This window comes from Anopheles stephensi, chromosome 2, assembly GCF_013141755.1.
Source record: "Anopheles stephensi strain Indian chromosome 2, UCI_ANSTEP_V1.0, whole genome shotgun sequence".
Lineage (NCBI taxonomy): Eukaryota > Metazoa > Arthropoda > Insecta > Diptera > Culicidae > Anopheles > Anopheles stephensi.
The window spans coordinates 56541573-56553864 of NC_050202.1; the positions used below are offsets into that span (position 1 = coordinate 56541573).

General features: G+C 48.4%; 4 protein-coding genes across 8 annotated transcripts; 2 read left to right on the top strand and 2 right to left on the bottom strand.

Annotated features, from left to right (window-relative positions):
* Window positions 1-166: 166 nt before the first annotated feature.
* On the bottom strand, window positions 167-2426 carry LOC118502964 (WD repeat domain phosphoinositide-interacting protein 3). Its single transcript, XM_036035728.1, has 3 exons — window positions 2028-2426; window positions 1056-1949; window positions 167-996 (listed from the first exon to the last, which is right to left on the bottom strand). Exons 1-3 carry the CDS (start codon window positions 2092-2094, stop codon window positions 890-892), a joined length of 1068 nt encoding a protein of 355 aa, XP_035891621.1. The 5' UTR covers window positions 2095-2426; the 3' UTR covers window positions 167-889.
* Window positions 2427-2709: 283 nt separating this feature from the next.
* LOC118502966 (histone RNA hairpin-binding protein) lies at window positions 2710-4749 on the top strand. Its single transcript, XM_036035730.1, has 5 exons — window positions 2710-3308; window positions 3490-3595; window positions 3745-4120; window positions 4197-4319; window positions 4387-4749. Exons 1-5 carry the CDS (start codon window positions 3159-3161, stop codon window positions 4403-4405), a joined length of 774 nt encoding a protein of 257 aa, XP_035891623.1. The 5' UTR covers window positions 2710-3158; the 3' UTR covers window positions 4406-4749.
* Window positions 4481-6084, bottom strand: LOC118502965. Its single transcript, XM_036035729.1, has 3 exons — window positions 5943-6084; window positions 5626-5828; window positions 4481-5564 (listed from the first exon to the last, which is right to left on the bottom strand). Exons 2-3 carry the CDS (start codon window positions 5727-5729, stop codon window positions 4742-4744), a joined length of 927 nt encoding a protein of 308 aa, XP_035891622.1. The 5' UTR covers window positions 5730-5828; window positions 5943-6084; the 3' UTR covers window positions 4481-4741.
* Window positions 5905-12197, top strand: LOC118502950 (protein dispatched). 5 transcript variants are annotated; one of them, XM_036035706.1, is made up of 11 exons: window positions 5905-6266; window positions 6387-6473; window positions 6580-6785; window positions 6877-7411; window positions 7486-7898; window positions 7970-8061; window positions 8155-8432; window positions 8534-8822; window positions 8901-9133; window positions 9203-9357; window positions 9433-12197. In XM_036035706.1, exons 3-11 carry the CDS (start codon window positions 6654-6656, stop codon window positions 11026-11028), a joined length of 3723 nt encoding a protein of 1240 aa, XP_035891599.1. In that variant the 5' UTR covers window positions 5905-6266; window positions 6387-6473; window positions 6580-6653; the 3' UTR covers window positions 11029-12197. The 5 variants fall into 5 exon arrangements, with proteins under 5 accessions (XP_035891599.1, XP_035891597.1, XP_035891598.1 ...); XM_036035704.1 differs by having other exon boundaries at window positions 5905-6473; XM_036035705.1 differs by having other exon boundaries at window positions 5905-6473; window positions 6583-6785.
* Window positions 12198-12292: the final 95 nt, after the last annotated feature.

Here is a 12292-nt window from a genome sequence, read left to right on the forward strand (position 1 = left end):
AGTTGAAATCCTCACACCGAATAAACAGCGCAGATAAATTAAAAATATGGCGATCACTACATTAACTTATGAATTACAATTCACCCTTTACTTTATTGCAGTAACAACATTATAGGATAGTAACTGTTCGGCAAATGCTCCCTTATCATCTTTTTTGGGCATAACATTTAGATGTTAACATATCATATCTTCAATTTCTTTATTCCAAAAAAAAAAAGCAACATTATCAATTCTCCCTGAACAGAACAATTTTGTATGAAAGCGTGCAAAAGAATGCTGCTTCCTCTCTTTGCTACAATTGTCGTACCAGATCGATCAAAATAAAACCTCAATCAATAGACAGAAGCAGCATTATACACCGGCGTATCGGTCGATCAGGCTCTTACCGATACATGAACGCTACAATTTTTACATATCACGCATATCACGTCACACAGTTGCATTACTGTGTGGCGATCCAAATATAGTCCGTGACGTCATGCACCGGGGGCCCTGATAAATTATAGAACGAAGCGATTTCTCTAGCTTTCACAGTACTATCAATCTCGTACATGCAGCATGCAGCTATCGGATGAATCAAATGTCGTGTAAATGTATTTAATTTACTTAGCGTAGCGGTTCCTTCTGGGTAGTACATATTCGTCGCTATTAAATAGACCTGCAGGAAATAGACCTTGTTTTACATTTCCCTCAACACTTCACTCGCATCAAACACACAGCATTAATTTCCAGTCGGCTTCTGCTCTTCCCCCCTGGCTGGTTCCTCAAGAGAATCGTATCCGTACCTAAACACATAATATATAGTTTCCTTTTTGTTTCCGCAGCACTTTCCCGGTGCAGTGTTTTATAAACTCCTTTGTATCCAGCGTGCGTTCGGGCTTCGCCACTCTTACGTCTGATCGTCGGACATTTCGAGAAACTGCGTACAAACTTCCCGCGAACATTCGCCCTTGCTGTTGTAGACAAACTTGTAATAATGACCATCCGCGCATATCACTGCGAAAGGAATTGGAAAGATTAATACGCTGCATACAGGGACACAGCTGACCACTTACCAATTACTGAATTGTTCTCAGATCCGAAAGCACAGATGCACGGTGGCCCTTGTGGGATGGAAAATTTGCAGAACGACCACTGGCTGGTGAAGTATCGCGTCAGCAGACTGGAACCACCGACGCCACCACCACCACCACCACCACCACCGGACGAGCTCCCGTCGCGCCCTTTGTTCGGCTCCTCCAGATTAAACACATGGATGGTGCCATGATCCGACGACACCACCACGGACGTCGATTGATGATTAAAGTTAATGCAATAAATCTTTGCCTGATTCGAACCTCGCCTCAGTTCGGCCACCTTCGCTCCGCTCGACGTGTCAAATATGCGGATCAGCGTGCCCCGATCGCTTGCCGTTGCCAACCGTGTGCCCTGCAAATTCAGCGCAATGCAGCTGATGGCCGTTTCGTGGGCAATAATCTCGTGCGGCGCTTTTTCGGTGTTGGCCAAATCAACGATCTGCACGTGCCCGGTACGGCGACCGGGAAACGCGAGCAACGATTTGGTGCTGTTGGGACAGAGCACACACAGACCCTGCGGGTTTTTGGCGGTTTCAAACACATGCAGCTGTGTTGGTGTCTGTGTGAAGGCGTACACTTTGATGATGCCTTCCAGCACCACCACAATGCGATCCCGCCGCAGCCGTACCCCTTTGACGGGGGCATTGAAATCGAGCGAGATCGCTGGTGCCTTCTTCAGGTCGTCCCAAACGAGCACTTTGTTCGGTGGGTAGAGCGGCCGCAAACCTCCCCCCACCAGCGCCAGATAGTTGCAGCGGAACAGCATCTCTACGTAGGCGACACCGCCGTCGGGGAAAATTTGTCGCTCCTTCTCCTTTAGCGGGTCACTGTTGTACACACGGAAGCCATTGTCGGTGGCACAGGCGAAACAACCTTTAGGCGGAAATGGAAGCGGTGAACAACAGGAACGATGACTAATGCCATTGGGTTTTGCACGGTGCATTCTCTTACCCTGATCTTGATTAAAGCCCGCATACAGCAACCCATTGCCGTACGGGTTGCAATCAACCAGATTCATCTTGGCTCCTTCTTTCCTCCACGCACTTCGATTTTCGTTCGCGATTGATCGTTTCGTCCGGGAAGTCAGGCGGCTAGCAGCACATTATTTACGTCATTTGCTCACTCCCAGAGGGATTGTATCGTGCCGCTTGCTCGCTGGTATTACGTTTGCCGTGCAATTTATCGGCTCTCTTGCGCTTGATGCGTTCTATTTATCCTGCTATCCGCCCTCACCTGCCAACGCAAACAATCAATTTCCTCCCCCTTTCTTCGCTTAATCTTCCTTGGCACACTCACACAACAACAAAACAACCGTCGGTGCGTATTGTTATTCTTGGCTGCAGCTAAAGCAAAACGCTTCAACTGACACTGCGACATGCTTCGATGGCATTGTTGTGGAGTACTTTTTTCACTGGACATTCTGACAGAACTGCTACACTTTTCATAGGGGAAGTAAAATAGTTGCTCGCAGATGGCATGATCTTAAAAATGCAGTTTTTGATAATATTTTTATAATCCTCGATTCAAATCACTCCTGCACAGGCTTTTCTGGAATTTGCTTGATTTTTTTTTTATGCGCAAAAAGGTAGAAAGCAGATTGATTGGAGGCCTGCGTATGTTTACAACTGTCAACACATTGTTTGAGTGTAGTTGTGAATTGAAACAACGAATGATCCAACCTTATCCATACACCGAAGCGGGATTTGTTTTCCCGCGCCCAGAAATCCGCTGTAGGCTTGTTTAATGTTCACTGAAATCCTTGACTTCGTGCCACTCGCACGTAGAGTTAGTTTTAATCCTAGGCGAAGGGACGCAGTAAATAAGCTAAGCACCTAATTCATACAAAACTTTAGTGGAAATTTAGTTCTGTGCAGTGAAAACGATAACTGGGTATACACATCTCTATGTAGTAGAAGACAAAAAGTGTGCAATTTAAAAATTAAACTACATGCAGCAGTATTCGCGCATCGCTATCGATTTTGTGTTTTGCTAAGTTCCATCCTCTAAACGCCGACGACAACGAATCAGCTTTGCTGAAGATTCTTTATTTGGGTTATTTTCGCGTTATATCTCCCAACCGCAATGTCTTCCACTAGCGTGGTGCAACAAATGTTTACTAGTACGATCGATTTATCCGAAAGCTGGTACGAACCAACACCGGAAGAAGAGGAAAAGGCGGCCAGGATGTTACGATCGAAGCGCGAGTTGCAGGAATCGGCCGAAACTGCATCGGTATGTATGCTCCATCTCTGGTTGCGATTGCTTGTGTGTTAGTGAGTCCGCGAACGTCGACACTGCCTGGCTCCATCTCTACGTCTACTGCGATTGAGTGCATGAAACGAGTTTATCGTCTTTTTCGTTTTTGTTTCGTTTGCATCGTCCTGATACCCGCGGCACACCAAACAAACAATAGGGAGCGACACCGGCCGTGGAACGCCAGCATTCGGCCGAACCAACAGATGAAATGTCCGTCCTGTACAAAGGCTCGAATGGAAGACAAATCGAGATCGATATTCTGGGTAAGTGGTGTGATGCTTTTCGTGTCGCGCTGAGGATCACCCAACAGTTGACAATGAATGGGGGGTTGAGGTTATGGTGTATTCGGAAGAAAGCTGCTCTCGATCGTATTTGGTACGTGTATTGAGTAAAATCATCCCCTTCCTTGCAGATTCTGCCAATTTAAAGAAGTACGAAAAGTTGGTACAGAATGACCACCTAAAATCGCCCTTCAAGCGACGCTTGTCCGGCGAATCGAGCAGCACCGAGGAGGAAAAAAAAGACGCATCGGGCATGGATCCCGAAGTTGACGGGCAACAGCAGGGCAGCAGTGGCCAGTGGAAGAAAAGCAAAAAGCACGAGAACGACCACGGCGGCAATAGTTGGCGTTTGCGGCGCGAGAGTTCTAGCTCCGGTACGTCTAGTCAGAATAGCCGCAAGCAGCTCGAGTACGAAACGGATGAGGCCGTGCTGGTGCGACGCCAGAAGCAGATCGACTACGGCAAGAACACACTAGGCTACGAGAACTACATCAAGCAAGTGCCCAAGTACGTACCTTCATGTAAGATCCGTCACCTGTGCCGGACGATGATATTAATACGGTTCTGCGTTCCCTATTGGCAGGCATACACGCACCAAAGAGCATCCTACAACGCCCCAGAAGCATCTAAAGTACAGTCGCCGTGCATGGGACGGACTGATTCGGGTTTGGCGCAAGCAGTTGCACTGCTTTGATCCCAACAGCACGTAAGCGATGATTATGTCTCTGAACCGGATGGACATAACTAATCCAACACTTCTTTTCGTCTCGCAGACCGGAAGACAAGGCCTGAAACGTTCGCAATCCTGCGGTAACTGGTAGGCTAGGTTTTTGTTTGCTACAAAAAGAGGACATTGATTGTTCTAACAGGAGTGAATGCGACTCGTTGCCGTATTTATTACCGATAAACCATCGCGCGTCCCCCCACCGACTGCGAAGAGAAGGGCGCACTCGGTGCAGCATGTACAAACCACACATTAGTTGATGAGGGTTTTACCTCATTCCGGTATCTATTATTTTCTGCACCGTGGAACTGAATGTTATTTACACATAATTTCTCAAAACTTAATAAATATATAGCTTACATATGCTATCTCGGTGTCTGTTCCGCATGGCTGGCGCGACACATTCATTGTACGCCAGCGGTCGATTCATTTTCTCTTCCCTGCAACAGTGTCAGTATGCGATCTAGCTTTGTGTTTTGTCGTGCTTCCAGGGCGGTTAACCGATTATCCAGCAGCTGTTGTAATTGGATAAATTTTGCATCTATATACTGCTTCATGGCCATTTCCATTAGCGAAGTGTTGAGGTTCGGGACGATGCCCGGTTCTAGCTCCATCCTGCTGAAAAGCTTCGGCAAACTGCTATCCGTCCTATCCGACGGTGGTAATGGTGGTGGTGGTGGTGCATCCGTTTCCTGCTTAGTCGATGCTTCCGGCACGGTATTATTATTCACAATGTTTTGTTCCGACGAAAGCATCGAGCCTAGTATCATACGTTTGCACTTTTCCGCCTTCTCCGACAGGTCGGTCGCTTGCAGACGGTGCTGCACAGCGACTGGATCAATTTTCCTTCCGCCCATCATTGCCATCATCGTACGCAGCGGGTCTGTATTGCGCGTCAGATACAGCCGCGTACCGTACAGACAGAGAGGGTCACTTTTGTTCGAGATGAATTTCAGCTGCAGCTCATCAATGTCCGTGGCGATGCGTATGTCGAACCGGAACACTTTCACGTCCCCCAGCGTGTACACCAGCTCACCGTGATAGGTGCCGTGATACTCGTTCAACCGACCGTAGTAACATTCGATGACCGGGCATTCCACCACCAGCGAAACGGCCCGGGGCAGGTACAGTGGGGCGATGGTTAGACGCATTTCGCAGGCCTCTTGTTCGTCCGTTCCGGTCAAAATCAGGCACATGTCCAAGTCGAGAAGGTCTCCCAGCGGTATGCTTGAATGGAAAGGTTTGGCTTATGCATACGATTTCCAAAGCCCATAAAGAGGTTACTTACAAATCCGGATCGCTCGATGTGGCCACTTGTGGCGTTATTTGCTTTTCTATGCTGCCCTCCAAACGCGGCCACGTAAAGCTACACCGGTAAAGATCTGTGGCCATGCTGGAACCGTTGCGACCAGAATGGCAAATGCTTCTCAAGCTAAACGTATTTTAACGTTATCGATTCCGAAATCTGGCACGCTCGGGGATGGCTGCTTGCTGTATTTACGAATGAAAAAATGTAAACAAATCCGTAAACAACTGTCAAACGGTGTGCGAGAGAGACAGCACTGTGAAACAGAAAGAGGAATGTAAGCAGCAAAAAACGCGTACCACACAGGCTCGGCACTGCTACGGCGGCTACTACGGAGGGAAATTCAGTTTTACACCGTGGTTAGCGATACGTTTAGTGGTAAAGTATGCTGCGAATACTAGCCATTCCAGCACGTGCAGCTGTACGTACAGCAAGTGAGTGAAATTATGTAAGCGTGTGTAGTATAAGCCACAAAATATGTGTATCCATCGTTCGGAACTGGCTGGTATCGTCGAGTAGTAGTAGTAGTAGTAGTAGTAGTAGTACCACCGCACCAACTTGTTGGTACGACTTTGTGCAGTGTTTTTAGCGGCGTCATGAACGTTTACTAAGCAGATCGGCAGGTCAGTAATCGAGGATTGCTTACAACATTGCAACAAAACGGTCCACTACGCGAGCCCCGTAAAGCATCGTACTTGAAGAGGAAGATCTGCATCGCACCGTAAATTTGCGCACTCATACAGGTGTACCGCCGGGGAGGTCCTTTCGCTCGACGATGCGTGCTGGATGCGCGCGTGTTAGTGAGTGATGATGATTGCACACTATTTGGAGTAAGCCGTAGCGTACACACTGTTCAGCGTAATGGAAATGTAAATAGCATGTTTTGAATGCACTTTTTTCGCTCTCCCGGCCCTACCCGCATGGTATACGAACCAGTAGGACAGTGTGCGGGGGGGCGAGCGCATTGATGCACCACCAGTAGCAGTAGCAGCAGCAGCAGCAGCAGCAGCATGCAGTGGTATTACAAACTGTTGGCCCGTCGTCCCCAGCTAGTGCTGGTGGCCGTGGGCATTTTCTCCATGGCCTGCATCATCGTCGCCCTGTTCACCCGGAAGCTGCCCGACTTCGACGATCCGACACTGGTACGTATCGGAGGCATCATCACATAGCAACCATTGGAAGCATTCTCCCATGCAGCATGCTTGGCACTAAACCAATTCGTTTCTTCTGCAGGGTTTCGAAGCACGGGGTACTTCGATCGGTAAGCGATGGACGGCATGGCGAAATTTGCTGGAAGAAACAAGCTCGGCCGGACGGTTGGTGGCCAATCCGAAGGAGCTTACCCTCGGTACGAACAATCTCCTGCCAAAACGTTTCCCCGGTGCAGATGCTATCCGCAAACGGCGCAAGAATAAATCGAAAAAGAAAACATCCAACGCCGTGATCGATGGAGAGGCGACACAAAAAAAGCTCCCGAAGTACAGCAACAAAAACATACGCATGCTGAAGGAGCTGTACCACAACCAAAGTGTGACCAACGGGGAAATTGTTAGTTTTGAGGAGTACGACAATGAAACGATGGCACACCGGAGCGGCAGGCAGGAGGTGTGGGAGTACGGCCGCAACCAGTCGTACTACACGGAAGAGATCGGTAACAAAACGATGGAGAAGAAACGGGCCAAGTGGGATACGCTGCGTAAGCTAAAACCGCCGCCGGAACCGATCGAAACGCACATACCCTCGGATGGATTCTTCTGCGAGTCACCGAGTGAGTAATGATGGTGACACAGCCGTAAACAATTGTAAAGCTGAATGTGGAGTTGTTTTCTTTTTTTTTTTCAGACAAAGAATACGCTCATCTCGTAGTGCAGCGGATAAACCACAACCTGAACGACAGTATGTTCGAACTGAACGCTTTCCTGGCACTGTGTGAACTGGAGCAGAAAATTGTAAAAGTTGAGCATTACGGGGACATTTGCCAGCGCGAGCTTACATCGGACGATTGCTGCCGGCCTTGGTCTATCGTGAACTATGTAACGTTTCTTTCGAACAAATCGTCCTGCTTTGAGCTCAACGAGGAAGATGTCGCTATGGTAAAGACGCTGCTGTACGACTGCTTCCAGTACTACCATAACATGAAGCTAAGCAACGACTGTATGCGATCGAGCTGTATTGCACCGAGCGAGTGCAAGCAGCATAATGCCGTGTACAACATACTGCATTACTTGGCGAACGTGGATTTCATACGGCAAAATGTAAGCATCCCGATTCAGCTGCAAAGGCACGGGAAATTGTAATCCTTCATACTGTTATTCCCTTTATCCAGGAGTCTGCAGAATTTCTCAATACCACGATGATCTTTCTGCCTATTGCCAGAAGCATCAAATCGATGGAATTTTACCACAGCTTAAGCCAAGTGTGAGTATATTTATGTTTCCAAAACAGCAAACTAAATCGTGCGAATAGCTAGCAGTTGCTTATGCCTTGTTTCGTTTCTTTTTTCTTTTGCAGTAATCTCGACAACGATCTCGTATCGGTTGTTGCTATGGATATGGGTCTTAAGAATGCATTGTTCGACGAGTGCCTACTACGTGACGGGTGGCTGATCGGGCTCGGTGGCATATTTGTCGTTATCTGCATGTGGCTCTATACCGGGTCACTGTTTGTTACGCTTATGACGGTGGTGGCAGTTGCATTTTCGCTCGGAATTGCCTACTTTATCTACTCCTTCATATTCGAGCTTACGTTTTTCCCGTTCATGAACCTGCTCGCTGTTATTGTGGTTGTAGGTAAGTAGGCAGACAGAGATGTTTGACGGGAGGGTGATAACGATAACATTCTGTTACATTATTGCATGTTTTCTCGCCTGTTTTTGTTTGTTTGTTGGCAGGTATTGGAGCGGATGATGCTTTTATTTTTCTAAAAATATGGCAATGCACGATCGCCGATCGGATGAAGTGTGGTGTTGGTATCGTCATCCCGATCGTCCCTTCGACATCGTCGTGCAATTCCGAAGGCAGTGGAGCAGCGGCACGGGCTGCGTGTTCCGATACGCTGGTAGAAATTATGGGCAGCACGCTACGACATGCGGCCTTATCAATGTTGGTAACCTCGCTGACAACGGCGGCTGCGTTCTATGCGTCCTACGTTAGCTCAATTACGGCTGTCCGATGCTTTGGGTATGATAGATTGAGTAATGCTCAGTGCTCAGCGGCTGAGAGTTGATTGCCCATTAATTGCTTGCCTCATTTGGATAGCATTTTCTCCGGCACGGCTGTGATGGCAAACTACTTCCTAATGGTAACCTGGCTACCGGCCGCCGTATCGATTGCCGAGCGTATATCCTGCCTGATGCTGCTGAAACCATTTGCTCGTGTAACGCATCGCTGCACGCTTCCTTTCGTCTCGATCGCACATATAAGTAGACGCATTGAAGATGCCATCATCGATCTCATAATTACTCTACCCTGGTTGTGGATCACTTTGCTTGGTAAGGCTCAACTGAGCGTTATATCGTGGGAGCGAAATAATCCATCATTCATTGTCACCCTCGTGCCAGGTACGATCGGAATTATGAGCGGAATATTGGTACTACACTGGCCCAAACTTCGGCTGCCCGATTCTCCCGACTTTAAGCTGTTCATCAGCAACCACCCGTTCGAGCGGTACGATAGCGAGTACAAGGATATGTTTTGGTTCGAGAAAATGTACACGGTAAGCTCATACATGAATGCTCTGATCCTAATCTAAATAATACGCTAACGTTAAACAACGTTCCGCGGTTTGTAGACTACGGAAACGTTCAAAATTCCGCTCCGGTTCGTGTGGGGCGTCCTGCCCGTCGATCGGGGCAATTTTCTCGATCCGGAGCAGCGCGGCGATCTTTACTTTGACGAGTCGTTCAACATGAGCGCACCGGAATCGCAACAGTGGTTGCTGCAGTTTTGTCGTCGCATCAAAAATCAAACCTTCTACCAGACGAGCTACGGTTTGCTGCTGCCCAACTGTTTCATCGAGAATTTCATCAGTTGGATGGGCCGGCGGTGTAACGATTCGATGGGTGAAATCGACCGTACGCCGTGCTGCGAAATTTCACCCTTTCCCTTCACGCCGGACATATTCGACCTGTGCCTGCCGGAATCGATCTCCTCCCTGTACGAGACGCCACGAGAATTTTTCATTCCCGGTGTGGCTGGGCCAAAGTTTGGTCGCAGTGCATTTCTTGCCAATGGACAGCAGGGCACGGCACCCGACGCATCACCACATCCGCCGCAAACCGACAAGATGGTAAAAGCGGTCGTGATTGAGTATGAAAGTACGCAAATATTTACCATGTCCTACCACGAGATCGACGCGTTCGTGCGTACGGTGGAGAGCTGGCTGGCCGAGCAGCTGGCCGACGCCCCGCCAACAATGGCCAATGCGTGGTTTATCAGCGAGCTGGAATTTTTCGACCTGCAGGACACGCTTTCCACGGGTACGATGGTGGCAATCGCGATGGCAATGGCCGTTGCACTGCTGGTGCTGATGCTGGTGACGCTCAACGTGCTGATCAGCCTGTACGCGATCGTAACGGTAACGCTCACCATCCTTACCACCGTGGCGATGCTCGTTCTGCTGGGCTGGAAGCTGAACGTGCTGGAAAGTGTGGCGGTAAGCACCGCGATCGGATTGGCGGTTGACTTTAGCCTTCATTACGGCGTACACTACAGGCTGTCGACCGAACCGGACCGTCGTTCGTCGACGCGCTTCTCGCTGCAGCGCATGCTCGGCCCAACGGCAATGGCTGCGATCACGACCGGCATTGCCGGTGCACTGATGTTGCCTTCGAGCGTGCTGGCCTACATACAGATTGGCGTGTTTCTGGTGATCGTCATGTCGATTAGCTGGCTGTATGCGACCTTCTTTCTGATGAGTTTGCTGCGTGTGGCCGGACCCCAGTACGGATTCGGCCAGTTTCGCTATCCCAAGCTGCGGACGGGTTTGCGCGGCAGTGGTGGTGACGGGTGTAAGGTGACCACCCAGCTCGAAGCTGGCGGGTCATCGCGCATCAGCCATCATCATTTCCACACGTCGTCACATCACCACCACCACCACCATCATCATCATCAGGGCGTTGTGACGGAACAGCTGCTATCCAACTCGAGCTCAGCGGCCGGTGATTTGGTCGGTTCGGAATCGCACGAGCTCGATTCCCTGACGTCGAACTCGATCATCAAACCGATAGGTCTGGACATTGCGAGGCCGATCAATTTTGATCGGGCGTTCAAGAAAAAGTATTCACTGCCCCGCGAGCAGAGCCCTTCTACCGCGAGCGCCATAACGATGGTGCTGCCGGACGATATCGACACTAAAGGCGCTTCCCACCAGAGTGGAGTACAGTAGTGGTGGTAGTGGTAGGTAGCAGCAGTAGACATTAGCACATGGATTAACGCTTCTTGACATGTCCTTTCTCCTGTAAGGAATCGCACCACTGTCCTCCCCCGTTAATCCGTAGTATTACCATTTTCATGTACTTAGCCAGAGTGTGTAGTAAAGTTTTACATTAGAGGTTTTCTCTAACAGACTTAGCAGCTTAGAGACACCTGCAACGAGAGCACCGTAGTAATAGTAGTAGCAGCAGTAGGCGAGCGGTAGTATGGTTTTGTGTTGTATCCTCCCGTTTGGTTTGATTGAGCTTCCAAACATCGTTCAAATACTTTCCGTGCCAAAACAAAAAGAAGAAGAAAAACAAGCGCATTTATAGGTACGTCAACGTTTTGCCGGTAGAAATCTGGTAAAAGTTTAAAAGTTAAAAGTCCAAACCAGTTACAGTTGTAGGCAACACCCTAGGATGGATGTTTTTAAAATGCTGTTGTTCGAATTTAGTCTTTGTCGACTGTCTTTTGGCAGTCTGCCGTCTGTGCGGATGGATGGATCCATCCAACCAATATATATATATACATACATACATATATTAACGTCTGTGTGAACGTCTGGTAGGACACATGTTGCAACCGATCTCAGAAAGGTTATCATTTATCCGAGCTATCTTCAAGCTTCGTACGGGAATGTTGCAGGAGCGGGAGCTGTTTTGCTGTAGGCAGCAACACAGAGGGACGAGGATGCAGCTAGAGGGATACATATGAATGTTGTGAGGGAAATTAGAGCGAACCACTTTGTGATACATATATGAATATATATATATATTTACAGATACAACACTATTAGTAGAGTATTGGAAGAAGCGATTGTTGGAAGAAACAGGTTTTACGAGACGAATTAGAAACCCAATACAATAGAATGTGTGTGTGTGTACATTTGAAGACAAAAACAGTAGTAGTTGGACGAACGTACGTACAAAGCAAACAAAGCAAAAAGGAATCCTAATACTACTCGACTTTCGGCATGACAAACGACGAACGCAAACGCAGACAGGTTGTTGGACGAGAGTAGTGTTAGTAATGGACAAAAAATCAACTATAGTGTGAAATAATGATTATAATCATCGGTTCTACGGTGTGTGAATATATGAACAATATTACCAACTGCGTTCGGAGCACACGTAATCCATCCATCGTCCGCATTCCCTTTTCCTCGCGTCCGCAACATCCGAAGCTTGTGTCAGGAGAGGAAACAAAAACAAAAAGGCGAAGAACCGTTCGACAGC